Source organism: Lepidochelys kempii, chromosome 11, assembly GCF_965140285.1.
Source record: "Lepidochelys kempii isolate rLepKem1 chromosome 11, rLepKem1.hap1, whole genome shotgun sequence".
In the NCBI taxonomy this organism is placed as follows: domain Eukaryota; kingdom Metazoa; phylum Chordata; order Testudines; family Cheloniidae; genus Lepidochelys; species Lepidochelys kempii.
Window position 1 is genome coordinate 36,719,127 of NC_136390.1, and position 14,361 is coordinate 36,733,487.

The 14,361-nt window shown below is 39.9% G+C and overlaps 1 protein-coding gene across 8 annotated transcripts in view; it reads right to left on the reverse strand.

The window, feature by feature from the left end:
- LOC140895606 (sodium channel protein type 1 subunit alpha) overlaps positions 1-14,361 on the reverse strand; it is a 181,918-nt gene that overhangs the window by 10,172 nt on the left and 157,385 nt on the right. For all 8 annotated transcript variants that reach the window (XM_073305722.1, XM_073305718.1, XM_073305720.1 and 5 more), the window contains 3 exons: positions 11,791-12,072; positions 2,628-2,681; positions 2,171-2,308 (listed from right to left, as the gene is read on the reverse strand). In XM_073305722.1, coding sequence (XP_073161823.1) covers positions 2,171-2,308; positions 2,628-2,681; positions 11,791-12,072 — 474 coding nt within the window. The remainder of the gene's footprint in view (positions 1-2,170; positions 2,309-2,627; positions 2,682-11,790; positions 12,073-14,361) is intronic.

The window sequence follows — 14,361 nt, forward strand, 5'->3', positions numbered from 1 at the left end:
AAAAGTTCCCTTCTGTACTCCAGTGCACACTAGGGAACTGTCAGTATGTGGTAGGAGGGTCCATGCGGACATTTAGTGCACAGCACGCTAGTGTGCTGTAATTTTACACCCCAGCTTCCCGCACACTAACTGTTCACATAGACAAAACTATAAGAACGGGTTTTAAAAAAGAACATCCAACAGTCAAGCAGACCTGGCATAACAGTGAGATTCCTCACATCCATAACAGACCATGGTCAGAAAGGAACTGAGGCAGGTGCAGCTCACACCTTCTTAATAACGGTCTATGACACCAAAGGCAAGATTCACAAAGGAACTTAGGTGGGGGGATGCTAAGTGTTGCCGTGCATAACTTTTAAGTGCCTAGAAAATCACTGGAATTCACAAAGCCTGAGTTCAGCACCTAGGTTCTCTGCACAATGAATGGGGAGAGAGAGGCACCGCAGAATGGCATTCACAAAATGGCAGCATTGTTGGGCAGTTCCTCACCTAAAATAGCCAGTGGAAGATGCCAGGCTGACGGGTCTGTGCTAAGCCCTGTTTCTCTTTTGGAGATAGGTGCCAAAATTTGGGCTACAGGAAGGTACCTCCTTCTGCTTGGGATTCTCAACTGCAAACCCTCTATTTGTGTTAGGCACCTATGCCATTTGAGCAAGAAGCTGGGAGAGGAGAATGTCCCCCATAACTTTTAGTGCAGTGGTTAGGGTATTCAGCTGGGATGTGGGAGACCCCCAGTTCAAGTCTCCCTCCACTTGATTGGGAGAAGGATTTGAACTGGGATTCCTTATTTCTCAGGTGAGTGCCTGAACTCCTGGGCGAAGGGATATTCTGATGTGTGGGGCTCCCACAGTCTCTCCCTTTCAAACTGTTATACTTTGGATAAATAATTAAAGAATCATTGGGCCAGAGAGAGAGCATGAGAATGACATTGTGGCCTGCTGGTTAGCGCACTCACCAGAGAGGCAGAAGAGCAAAGATCCACTCCATCTGCTCCAAACAACTTTTAAAGCTTATTTATCCACAGTGGGACAGCTTGAAAAAGAGAGAATGAAGGAGCCCCACATCAGAGTATCCCAAAGCCTAGTAGTCTATGGCGGATCGCAGTTCAATCTCTTCTGCTGATCCCATATGTGGTGGGGAGGGAGAGGACTTGAACTGTAGGTCTGACATATCCCAGGTGACTAACAACCACTGGACTAAAAGTTATAAGAATGGTCCCGCTTTCTCTCCCCCACACCGCCATCATTTTGTGTAAGTCCACCTATAGTAGGTGAGCTCTGAGACATTTACTGGATCAGTTCCTACAGGCAAGTTAGGTGCAGGAGTGCCTATCTTCTCCTGGTTCATGCATTGTTCTGTGGCTTAGGCATCCGGACACCTGGCATGGGGCTGCAGTACACATCATCAGATGTAGCAACATAGGGGACTAGAGAACTTTTACTGCAAAAATCCAAGCAAGTTTAGATGCCTACAAATTTGACAGCAGCTGAGCAGGTTTTGTGAATCCCAGTGGGGCCTGGTGCTGGGATTTATGCACTAAAGTGGCAGTTAGGTGGCTATGTCCTTCTGTGAATCTATCCCCAAGTGTTCAGTGCTGTCATGGCTTTCTAGAAGGTTCAGGATCACTGAGGCACCAGTGCCATGAATGCCATTAGTGGAAGTATGCAGAGATGCCACAAAGAAGTAATGTACTGTGTTTTGCATGAACGGATAGCTCAAAATAGCCTAAAAGATTCTCTTTGCACTTTTATAATAATGACCTTCAGATTGAGAAGGGCCAGAATTTTCAGCCAAAAAGGAAAAAAACCCAGAGAAAATAATAAGTGCTTGCGTAGAGTGACCTAGAATCAATGGTGCAACCACATAAAGAGTTTGTAGGAAATGGCCATGTGTGAGAATGCATTAGTCCTCCAGTTACATTGAAAGGAATATCCACAGGACACTAAATAACTTGGAGGTGCGGGGAAGGGAAAGGATGTGTCCCACTCATCACCTGGACTATTATGAAGCTATAGCATACAGTATCTTGGTACGCTTTTATGTAATAATGCTTTTCAATTGTTTCAATCAGAATAAATGCTTGGGACAAACATTCCACATTTTTTATGACTTCAAAAAAGCAATGTCTTATATTGTCTTTAGGACAGAGATGAGACACTTGAATACTTATCTTCTTTTTTTGCTGGTTGAAGTTATCAATGATAACACCAATGAACAAATTCAGGGTAAAAAAAGATCCAAAAATGATAAAGATGACAAAATAAAGATACATGTATAGGTTGTCTTCATATTTAGGTTGATCCTCCACCTACAAAACAAGTTTTGCCAAAAAAAAAAAAAGAAAGAAAATCAGCACTAACATTCCATGTCAATAATTCATTGAAAAAGCAGCAACTCACAACACAAAGATCCAAAATACTTCTGTCCTGGGATAGTACCTTCCCACTCTAATTATTTAATATATTTTTGCCCTGCAGCTATTGAAATCAATGGGAGTTTTGCTATCAGTTTATAATAATTCGTATTTAGCAGAATTTTTGCCATGCTCACTCACTCATTTTTGTTACAACGTTGACCTCAGAGTCTATACAAGGAAAAGAAGACTTTAGAACATATAATGTACTTACAGCTCTTGAATCAATAGCTGCATACATAATATCCATCCATCCTTTAAATGTAGCCTGTAAATGAAACACATGTTTGATATCTGTGTAAAAATATGGGTTCATGAAAATAGCTAGAGCCCAACATTTTATATAACTGTTTTCATCAACTGAATACAGTAGCAGGAATCTTTATATCACATTTAAATCATTTGTCTAATATAATATAATTATAATATAATATATTTATAGTTCAAGTTAATCTCTTGGCTTTCTTTATAACTGCTTATCAGATACACTACTGTGTATCCCACCATAATATCTGTATATGAGCAGTGGCATAGTAAGCAATTAGTATAACCATAAAATCATATATTGATCATTTCTAATCATCTACTGTAAATGATAGTGTACAGTATCTATTTTAATGGAATAAATGCTCATCAAATTCAGTCAGGAAATGTAAGTCAGGAAAGTGGCAACCAGTAGGAACCAAGAATGTTTAAGCCCTCCAGCAAGGTAAATCTTTCCCTATCTCTAATTCCCAGTTTGATTCCTACTTTGTCAATGGTCAAAATTGTTCTCTCTGGTTTAGTGATTTAGTTTTTACTATAGTTATATTTTAACATGTTTTAATATATGCTAGGTCTCTCATATATGTTCTTTTCTGTAAATCTACTGGAAGAAGAGAATATTGAACAGAAGATGTGCACTATATGTAGCAAAGACTAAAGATGCACCATCTGTGGTAGCATTCTATGGACTTCTACATCTGATTCCTTCTGAGCATAAAACCTAATAGAGACATGAAGACAGTAAGAGAAAGGACATCTCCAAGTAAGAATCAACATACTGAGATTTAATCCAAACATGCCTAGAGAAGAAATGGAGGATTCAAGTACTTCTGTAGTCCTTTTGTGCCACCCATCATCATCTGGTTAAAGAAGGCTTCAGTTGGATTCCTTCCTGCCTCTGCCAAAAAAATGAAGGCACAGATCCCAGCCCAGAATAAGGAACCTCCTCTTTCATGATTATTGCTGCCTCATTAGTTTCTTGACAACTAGTTAGTGGTGGGGTTATTGGAAAAACAAACTCTGTCCATGGAGCATATAAAGTACAATACAAGTAGCATCCTCATGAAATAGACCAATCAAAAGTGACTAAAGTACTGAAGAGACAAAGTGGGACCATTCATGATTAAAACAAAAAACAGTCCTGAAGCAGCAGAGTTTTTAGACATGTAGGGTTGCCCTCAGGTGTATGTCAAGGAGGAGCAAGTTTAATAACTTAGGTGCCACGACAGTAAAGATTAGATCATGCTGACAATTTATGGCATAATGGTAAAACCCCTAAAAGATCATGTTAGAGTGCAGGTACCCATGAACATGACTGAAGTCTCAGAAATGGCCAGAGATTTTAAAGTCAACATAACCATTTGAAAATCAGATCTGCCATCTTACACACTGGTGGAAAAATGCAGTGTGTCCATAATATGATCCTATCTGCTCAATCTATTAAGCAGGCATACTTATGTACATGCTGGAAGTGGAGGAATGCTTCGGAGGAATGCTTCTGGACGGTGTGTTTTATTTTCACTGACCCAGACACACACCACCTGAATCCTCATAAATGGTCTCCCAGACAGACTGGAATTATTTTTAAATATGTATGTATTTATATTATAATGAATATATTCATATTAACGTAGATTAACTGGGAGAAGAGAAAATGGTTAACCCTCTTACCCTCCTAACCCCCAATAAACAGATACAAATAAAAAGAAAAATGCAGATCTCCAACCACATCTGAGACAAGAGGAAAGAACTGATGAACTCTCAAAGCCCATATAGCTAATTATTATTACATAAAAGAGCAACTTAAAAAAGAGAGGCTGTGTAGAAGCTTCAGGGGGTGAGGATGAAGAAGTGCTAACTATAAATGCTACTTAATTGTAGTGTCTTTAAAAAGAGCTGAAATAGAATCTGTATTCATGACACTAACACAATTTCACAAAGCCATAGATAGAACATTACTGCTCCCAACAAGTGAAGAAAAAAAACCCAGAAAAACAAATCAGAATTCCCGAGCAAAAAAATTAGGGAGAATGGGTTATGAACTGATACCTCACTAGAATCCTCACTGTAGTGGTTGGTTTTCTTTTGAATCCCTCAAGTGAGTCATCAGGAAACAGTGAATACAATCATCATTGTGAAAAAAAATTATGTTAATTGATATTATGGGAGCGAACAAACCCCCTTCATCATTTCCCAAACTGGAAAGCTCACTTCAGTTACAGAAATATTCTTCTTCAAGTCTGTGTTGCTCTGGAATAGTAGAATACCATGTAGAGGAAATTCAGAACTAGGGTGCTGAAGTTAGTAAATGGGTACAGCTCCTGCTGAGGTCGATGCCAGCTTATTTTAGGCTTGAATTTGGCCTATAACCTTTTCCTCAAGAGAAGTAAAGCTTTGCTCACATATTTCCAAAATTACTGTCTTTATCCCTATTGAATAAAATAAGAGTACAAGAGTCTAGAATCTTATCTCAGTCACACTGATGTAACTTGGCATAGCTCCAATGATTTCTCATTCACACTGATTTAAATCTGGAATAACTCCACTAATTTTAAAGTGGTTACTTTAGATTACCCGAGTGTAGCTGAGATCAGAATCTGATCCAAACCATTCTGGCCAATGAGCCCAGATTAACCTCTGGGTAAGTGTAAATTTGAATGGAATTAAAAAATACTCTCAAAACCAAACAAAAACAAAAACCCAACCCAACTTACCTTCAGCAAGAATGGATCAAGTTTTCAGTGAAAACTGTAAGATCACACTGGTGTTATGCCACTCTATTCTTTACTAAAGCCAAGCGACCAGAGATGATTTTAGGAACATTTTCAAGTGTCTATTTTTGGGCACAACAATATATTGCTTTTAATTAATATCCTGTTGGTGCTTTATAGCTGTCCACATCTGCCTGGTAGAACTGCATCATCCAAACTTTTTACCCCACATTCCAAAGCTCTGTTTTCTCCTCCTTTCTATCTACCTTGAAGCAAAAGAATCAAATCAGTATTTACCCTAATGGCTTGCAAAATTTTGACCTGAGAAGTGTCTCTTACCCCCAGGAGATTTACTTACCAAAGGAATCCAAAATACTAGATTTCAGGTTTATACCTGTTACAAGAGAGCCATGCCACAAAGGAGATACCAGCAGATGCCCTTTATTTTCTCCCAACACCTCCCTCTCCTTCTCCACTCCTTCTCCACTTACAGCTTCTCCACTTACAGTTTTGAACTAGAGGCATCTTCAGAGTCTACATAGAATGAACATTTCAGTGTCACGTAAAAAGATACAAACTCAAACTACAGATGTATCCTGGAAATTTTTCTTCATCTCTGATCACCAAAGTCTTCATTGATATTTCCCAGGATTCTGTAAAACTGTTGGCACATATCATGAACCCAAGTGTTTTAGCCAGAAAAGCTTTATGGCTCTGCACTTGTACTAGGAAATTGCTCTTCTAAGGTTCTGATTTCTGTAGAGATAAACTAGACTGAAAGAATTCTTCATAAAACTCACCCAAGAGAGATCCACAGATATTTTTGTCAGCTCAGAAAAATCTACTGTGGATACAGAGGCAGCCTAAATACAGAATTTACAGGGTTTTTTTCAGAAACTAGAACAGATCTTCTGGGTGTGCCACCTGTCTAGTGACTCAGACCAAGGATCTTTATAAAACTTCTATTTACTTTTCTGCATCACTCTCATAAGAGAAATAATATTTATATTCAGAGAACATTAGACTTTAATCATGGATGAGAGTGCTAGGTCCTGATTTTGGAAAAAAAGTTTTTTTTATAGAAATCCTGTTCCTTCTTCCCTTAGCATTGTAATCTCCTCTATCCAAGCCTTCTCCATGATAAAAAGGAACTGTTTCTAGAATCTCTCGCTCCAAACAGAAACCAGAAGAGATCCAAGGAAACAGGAATTTATTCCAGATTGTCTACTGTCCAGAAAGACTACAAGAACCTACAATATTTCTCTCCCGGAAAGATGTGACTCAGCAGATAATATCACCTGGTTATAAAAAATGGGTAATGCTAACAAAAAGATGAGTTTGAAAAACAAAGCCCTTCTAATGCTACTGGCCTTCTGCAAAAGGGACCTTTGTTGCATACTACGGGGTATGTCTATACTGCAATTAAAAACCCACGACTGGCCCATGCCAACTCATGGAGCAGGTCCTCAAGGAATCAATTCTGAAGCACTTAGAGGAGAGGAAAGTCATCAGGAACAGTCAGCATGGATTCACCAAGGGCAAGTCATGCCTGACTAATCTAATTGCCTTCTATGACGAGATAACTGGTTCTGTGGATGAAGGGAAAGCAGTGGACGTGTTGTTCCTTGACTTTAGTAAAGCTTTTGACGCTGTCTCCCACAGTATTCTTGCCAGCAAGTTAAAGAAGTATGGGCTGGGTGAATGGACTATAAGGTGGATAGAAAGCTGGCTAGATTGTCGGGCTCAACGGGTAGTGATCAATGGCTCCATGTCTAGTTGGCAGCCGGTATCAAGTGGAGTGCCACAAGGATCGGTCCTGGGGCCGGTTTTGTTCAATATCTTCATTAATGATCTGGAGGATGGTGTGGATTGCACCCTCAGCAAGTTTGCAGATGGGAGGAGAGGTAGATACGCTGGAGGGTAGGGATAGGATACAGAGGGACCTAGACAAATTGGAGGATTGGGCCAAAAGAAATCTGATGAGGTTCAACAAGGACAAGTGCAGAGTCCTGCACTTAGGACGGAAGAATCCCATGCATCGCTACAGACTAGGGACCGAATGGCTCAGCAGCAGTTCTGCAGAAAAGGACCTAGGGCTTACAGTGGATGAGCAGCTGGATATGAGTCAACAGTGTGCCCTTGTTGCCAAGAAGGCCAATGGCATTTTGGGATGTATAAGTAGGGGCATTGCCACCAGATCTAGGGACGTGATCGTTCCCCTCTATTCGACATTGGTGAGGCCTCAGCAGGAGCACTGTGTCCAGTTTTGGGCCCCACACTACAAGAAGGATGTGGAAAAATTGGAAAGAGTCCAGCAGAGGGCAACAAAAATGATTAGGGGACTGGAACACATGAGTTATGAGGAGAGGCTGAGGGAACTGGGGATGTTTAGTCTATGGAAGAAAAGAATGAGGGGGGATTTGATAGCTGCTTTCAAGTACCTGAAAGAGGGTTCCAAAGAGGATGGCTCTAGACTGTTCTCAGTGGTAGTAGATGACAGAAGGAGGAGTAATGGTCTCAAGTTGCAGTGGGGGAGATTTAGGTTGGATATTAGGAAAAACTTTTTCACTAGGAGGGTGGTGAAACACTGGAATGCGTTACCTAGGGAGGTGGTGGAATCTCCTTCCTTAGAAGTTTTTAAGGTCAGGCTTGACAAAGCCCTGGCTGGGATGATTTAGTTGGGGATCGGTCCTACTTTGAGCAGGGGGTTGGACTAGATGATCTCCTGAGGTCCCTTCCAACCCTGATATTCTATGATTCTATGAATTGACTTGGGTTCACACAGGGCTTGGGCTAAGGGGCTGTTTAATCATGTTGTAGTCATTCAGGCTCAGGCTGTAGCCAGAGCTCTGGGACCCTCACAGGTCCTATAGTCTGGGCTCCAGCTCGAGCCTCTATATCACAGTTAAACAGCCCTTCAGCCCAAGCCCTTTAGCCCAAGTCAGCATGAGCCAGTATGAGCCAGCTACGGGTTTTTAATTGTAGTGTAGACATACTCAGAGTATCGCTGATATGTGCCCACTAGTACTTATCACTTATCACTGAGTTTGTCAGAAAAAGCAATGGTATTGGCCCCCATGTGGAAATTTCCACATTATTCAATAAAGTTTTTCCTTAGCTTCCTAGCATCCTGAGCCAAAGCCCTTTCATGTCAATGGAAAACCTCACAATAACTTCAATCAGCTTTGGTTCAGACTGTTAGGGAGCTGGAGAAAGAACTCTTTTGTCTCCTATTGACTTCAGTGCGCTTTTGGTTCAGAAGTTAAGAATGCAGATAGTGTCTCTCCATAATGCAGATAGTGTCCCACAGAGGAAGCACAGCAAGACTATCCATTGACAATCACACTTTTGTATCTAGATTCCTCAGGATTAATGTTTTATCTTAAACCATCATCCAAGTGCACAATTTCTCCCAAAAGCATTATCTATATTCCCTGCATATTATGGTACTCAGCCAATCAATTCCTCATATCTGTTCCTTTCAGACACCCTTTTTGTTGCTACATATTCAGTAGGAAGGGTAGATACACAAAAGTTCTGATATTTCCATCTTTTCTTCATCAAAGATCAAAGTAGTCTTAAGGCTCTGCCCTAGATTCTTGTCTAACATGGTATCTCTTTTCCATATCAATTAGAAGATGGCTTTTTTAATTTCTGCCCTGATAAACAAAGCTATGTACAGAGCCCTGAAAAGCTACATCTCTGAATCATGTCCTTCACTGTGTTTTTTAAGGCACATAATAAAAGGTTCTAAAGTAGTAATTTCCAAATTCACAAAAGGGATTTACAAGCACAAGTTCCACTGAAAGCCAATTAGACTTTTGCTCTGAAATCCTATAGGCACCTTTGAAAATTTCCCCTTAGTGCTTTTATTGTTCCATGATTGCAAAATGGATATTATCACTTTATCGCACACATCTTCAAAGATGTAGAGCTCCCTGTCCATTTTGTGGGCAGCCAGAAGAGACTTTTTTGTCAAGGAAATAAATAAACACATATGTGCAAGTTCTCTCAGTACTTTCTACAAGCTCTATATCAGAATGGAAAAAAGAAGTGGTGGCATTGCCCAAGTTCCATCCACAAACCAAGTTCCACACACAGAAAGGTTTGCCTCCTTGAGATAACAGAATGAGACACTACTCTTAGTATATTGTGCAGATGTTCAAAATATGACCATGCATCTTCTGTTGGACTCCTTGGGCCTGGCTCTCCCTCACTGAGGTACAGGTACACCCATAGGCAGGACTGGATTAAGGCACAGGCAAAATAGGCTCACATCTGTGACCCGAGCTCCCAGAGTCATGCAATGGATTTAGAAATCTAAGTTTTCATTAAAAAAAAAAAATCTTTCTAGCCCTCATGGTGACTCACAGACTTTAAGGTCAGAAGGGATCGTGATCATCTAGTCTGACCTCCTGAACATTGCAGGTCACAGAACCTCACCCACCCACTCCTGAAATAGGCCCTTAACCTCTGGCTGAGTTGCTGAAATCCTCAAATCATGATTTAAAGACTTCAAGTTACAGAGAATCCACCATTTACACTAGCTTAAACCTGCAAGTGACCATGCTGCAGAGGAAGGCGAAAAAAACCCCAGCCAATCTGACCCAGGGGAAAATTCCTACCCAACCCTAAATATGGCGATCATTTAGATCCTGAGCATGTGGGCAAGACCCATCAGGCAGATATCTGGAAAAGAATTCTCTATAGTAACTAGAAAAGGAGTACTTGTGGCACCTTAGAGACTAACCAATTTATTTGAGCATGAGCTGTTGCTCACGAAAGCTCATACTCAAATAAATTGGTTAGTCTCTAAGGTGCCACAAGTACTCCTTTTCTTTTTGCGAATACAGACTAACACGGCTATTACTCTGAAACCTGTCTATAGTAACTGAGACCCCTCTCCAATTAGGGATTGAAAAGAATAGCTTGAAAATGTGAACCAAGTATAAATGATGCCATGATGCCTCCTGAGTCTACAGATGGCCTCCAGCAGAGGGGAGAACACCAGCCACCAAAGACAGAAAGGAATACACCTGGTCCTACCTCCATCCCTGAACAGACCAGGCTCCCATTGTTCAGGGAGGCTCTGGACTAGTTGGGGATGGCTTGGAGGATGCCTTGCTGAGCTCTGCTGGATTAGCTTCCCTTTAGTGGGGCTCATATCCCACCCTGGACTCCCTTCCTCCACTCTGGCCTATTGGCTCCAGAGGGCAGATTGAGAGAAAAAAGTGTTGGAATTCTTTCAAGTACAAACCACTTGCGTTACCACATGAAATTATACTCACAGTGGATTGTGCACATTTCCATAACATGCTTGTCACTCTTCCATGCTGAAATCAGTAGTGAAATGATTAACAATGTTGATATTTAAATTATTGTAATTGCGCATTTGAGACACCACCCTACTGAGATGAATGAGGTAGTTCACAATTGTCTGAAATTGTTTTGTAAGTTTATGCTTGGTTCATGTTTTCATGATTTTCTTCACAACCATAAATGCTCTAGGCTCACTTTTTTTTTTTTAAAATAAAAGATCAGACTCTGGTAAACTAGGTAACAGCTTAAAAAAAAGTATGAAGTTGCCAGCTTGATGTGATTCAGTCAAATTAAAGCCCTGAATTGTAGACTCATTTTCTTGGCTTCAGTCAAGAATTAGGCTGCTGGATCATTTGAGACATAGGATGTTTCTTCACTGCTGAAAAAGGCCATTTTTTTTTACAGCAAGATAGCTAACATATATTAACTATCTTGCTGTAAAAACACCTTTTTGGCGGTGAAAACACAGCCATAGAGTGCCATAGCCCTCCTCATGCGTTAGGTATGCTCCCCGGGATTCTAATTTTGTTAAGAAAACTCCACAAATTAGTTGGTGTGGGGACTCAAGGGGACAGATTTCATACATAAAGCTATCTAATGGCTTTCTTTCTGCTTTACCTACTTCTCTGTGTACTGAGACTCAGATCACACCAGTCTGCACTGGTGGCAGCTGAATCACTGAAAAGGGAATTTCTTATTTGAGAATTCTTTTCTGTGACTTAGTTACACCAATGCAGACTCCTGCCCTTTAGTAACAATAACATTAGAAGTACCCATGTGGTGTAATACCATTCCAAGTTACAACTCTGAAAATTCTCAAATCAGTAATGAGAAAGAGGGAGGGAGGAAGGGAGAAGGAATTATCTTGCTGGAAAGCATAGAAATCCTTGGTTCCTACTAATTATCATCTGCCTACATGATATGACAGAGAAATATTAGCCATCAGTGCACTGGTATTACTGAGTCACAGACAAAAATTATCAGGTAAGAATTGCTCTTTTAGTACCCAGAAATGGGGGGGGGGAAATCGCTTTTTACTATTACATATAAGCAATAAGAGGTATATAAAGAGTGATCACTTACTACTTGAAGTAAAGAAAGATACCCAAATCCTACATTATCAAAGTTTACTTTCACGTTTTTCCATCGGGCAGTTTCATTGTTTTTTATGAGTTCCTCGCACTGACTAAAATTGTTGATTCTGTCGACTTCAAACCTTTTATCAGTTGTGGTGTTAACACAGTAGTAGAACTTCCCAGCAAACAGATTTACTCCCATGATGCTGAAAATTAGCCAGAATATGAGACAAACGAGAAGCACGTTCATGATGGATGGAATTGCTCCTAAAAGGGCATTCACAACCACCTAGTACACAAATACAGGGGGAAAAAGAAAAAAGTGTAAGAGTACTTATGACAGTAAAATAATTACATTGTTTTATCAATGCTTAATCAATCTAAATTTTTATTAAAAAGCTAATACTCAAAATGTTAATGCAATATGTTAATGACAATAGTGTTACTCTATTCCTTTAAATATTTAAAGTTACCCAGAAGAACAACAAAAAATTGAGAAAAACTAAAATAACTAAATGAAGAACAAAATAGAAACCTGATGGTAGTAAGATGAAGTCTTAAATTGATGTGCTCTATAAAAAAAGAGAGATAAATGTTAAATATAAATTCAGAAAATTAAAATAATCTAAAGATGCAATAAATTATAGTGTGCAAACTTAAAAATGATTGGTGACATGTAGATTTGTTCAATATGCCTGTGAAATTAAAACTGAAAACACAATGCCCAAAATTTAAAAACCAAGAACTACATTAAAAGGATTATTCAAGTTTTATATAATATCTTTATTGCCTTATAGATCCATGCATTATTATTACAAAGATTAATTTCTTTGCATAGATAAGCAAGACAGTTTTGCCATATGTGTTTATTTGAATCAACATAGTTTATTTCAAGCTCCAGTCTTGTTTCATTTATTGAGTTCAATTCAGTAAACTTATTTTAAATGAAACAATTTTTCAAAATCAGTGAATGAACAATTCCAAAATCTACAGAGGGAAGTTGATAAAAGAAGAGATCAAAACAGCAAATGCAAAAGAGCACAGAGCTCTTGGAATAGACTAAACAGGGATTAAATTGACTATTAAAATACCTTTAAAAAAGTATCTTCCAAAATAACGCAGGGTTTTAGTTATCAATGAAAAGCTAGATTTCTATCCTGCAAAGCAGTTGCTGGATGCGGGGAAGAGGACTTCCTTTGGGAGGAATACATTTGATTTACCACATGAAGTATTATTAATTGCTTACAGTAGGTCTTGTATATTGTAGCAATCCTTAACAAATCCCCCAGAAAATTTATCCTAGGCTTAGTCTACATGACAAAGTTTTACCAGCATAGCTATGTCAGTTAGAAGTTTGAAAAAAACCATACCCCCCTAGATGACAAAGCTATGCCAGCAAAAGCTCTGCTGTAGATGCAGTTATACCAGCAAAAGAGTACTTTGGCAGGATACCTAATGTCGTTCAGGGAGGTGGTTTAAATATGCCAGCAAAGAAACTCGTTTGTCAGTATAAGCTGTGTCTCCACTAGGGGACTTTGCCAGCACAGCTATACCGGTATAGTTGTGCGGGCAAAGCATTAGTGGTGTACACACACCCCTAATCACCACCAGTATGTGATGCAGTAGGATGGGGGAAACTGAAGACTGGCTCCTTCCCCTTCTCCTCTTTTGAAGCTCTGAAGTTCCACAGATGAGAGAACTCTCTCCCTCTTGAGGATGAAGTCCTGCAGGGCTTTAAAGACACAACACTAATCATCTGTGATTTTTAACTCACCCAGTGAGTAGATTTTGCTGGGGGATATGGGATGATACCCTTGAGTTAGCTAAGCAATACCAAGATCACACAGGGTTTTCTTTCATTAATTTACAGCTACTTGCCTACACTATTCCCTGGAGGCAAATTGTTACAATAGTAATCTACAGTAGAAACATGAGGTTGGTTTTTCTAATATACAGTAAATAACTCATGAGCCTGTCAAAGCTACAAAAAAATTATGGGGAGTGTGCTTGGCTAAACAGCAAAGCAATCATTTCTCCCCAAGGTCTCTGATACTAAATCTACTGATGTATTGTTTATTTGTGATTTGTTTTGAACTCTGGACAGAATACTATATGGGACCTTGTAAGGAGCAGTTGAATCTTAATACACTGAACAAAATTTAATATATGGGCCTGATTCTCAGTGATGCCATTCCTGCAGTGGGATGGGAATGAAATGGGCTGTGGAGGTAGTTTTAGCTGGCTTTAATCTACCTTTGCACTCCCTGTTTTCTGCTCCATGCAGGGGTCTACCCAGCCCCCTGTGTAGGTAAGAGCAATCTCAAAGCTGCTTAAATTTACTCTCTCTTTCCCAGAGCCTCCTATGAGTCCTGGGAAGCACAGTATAGCCACAGTACAGTACACTCCAGCTACACCCCTGCCAAGCCCCCAGTATGACCCCTATGCCACAGCCTAGGATCAAGGTCAGTATAGAGCCCTTACATCAGCTTTACACTATCTGGGCAGGCCCCTGCACACTGGCTATTCTCAGAGGTCTTTTCTGTCTGCTTTAAGGACTCTTTCCATTGACAGCATGGCA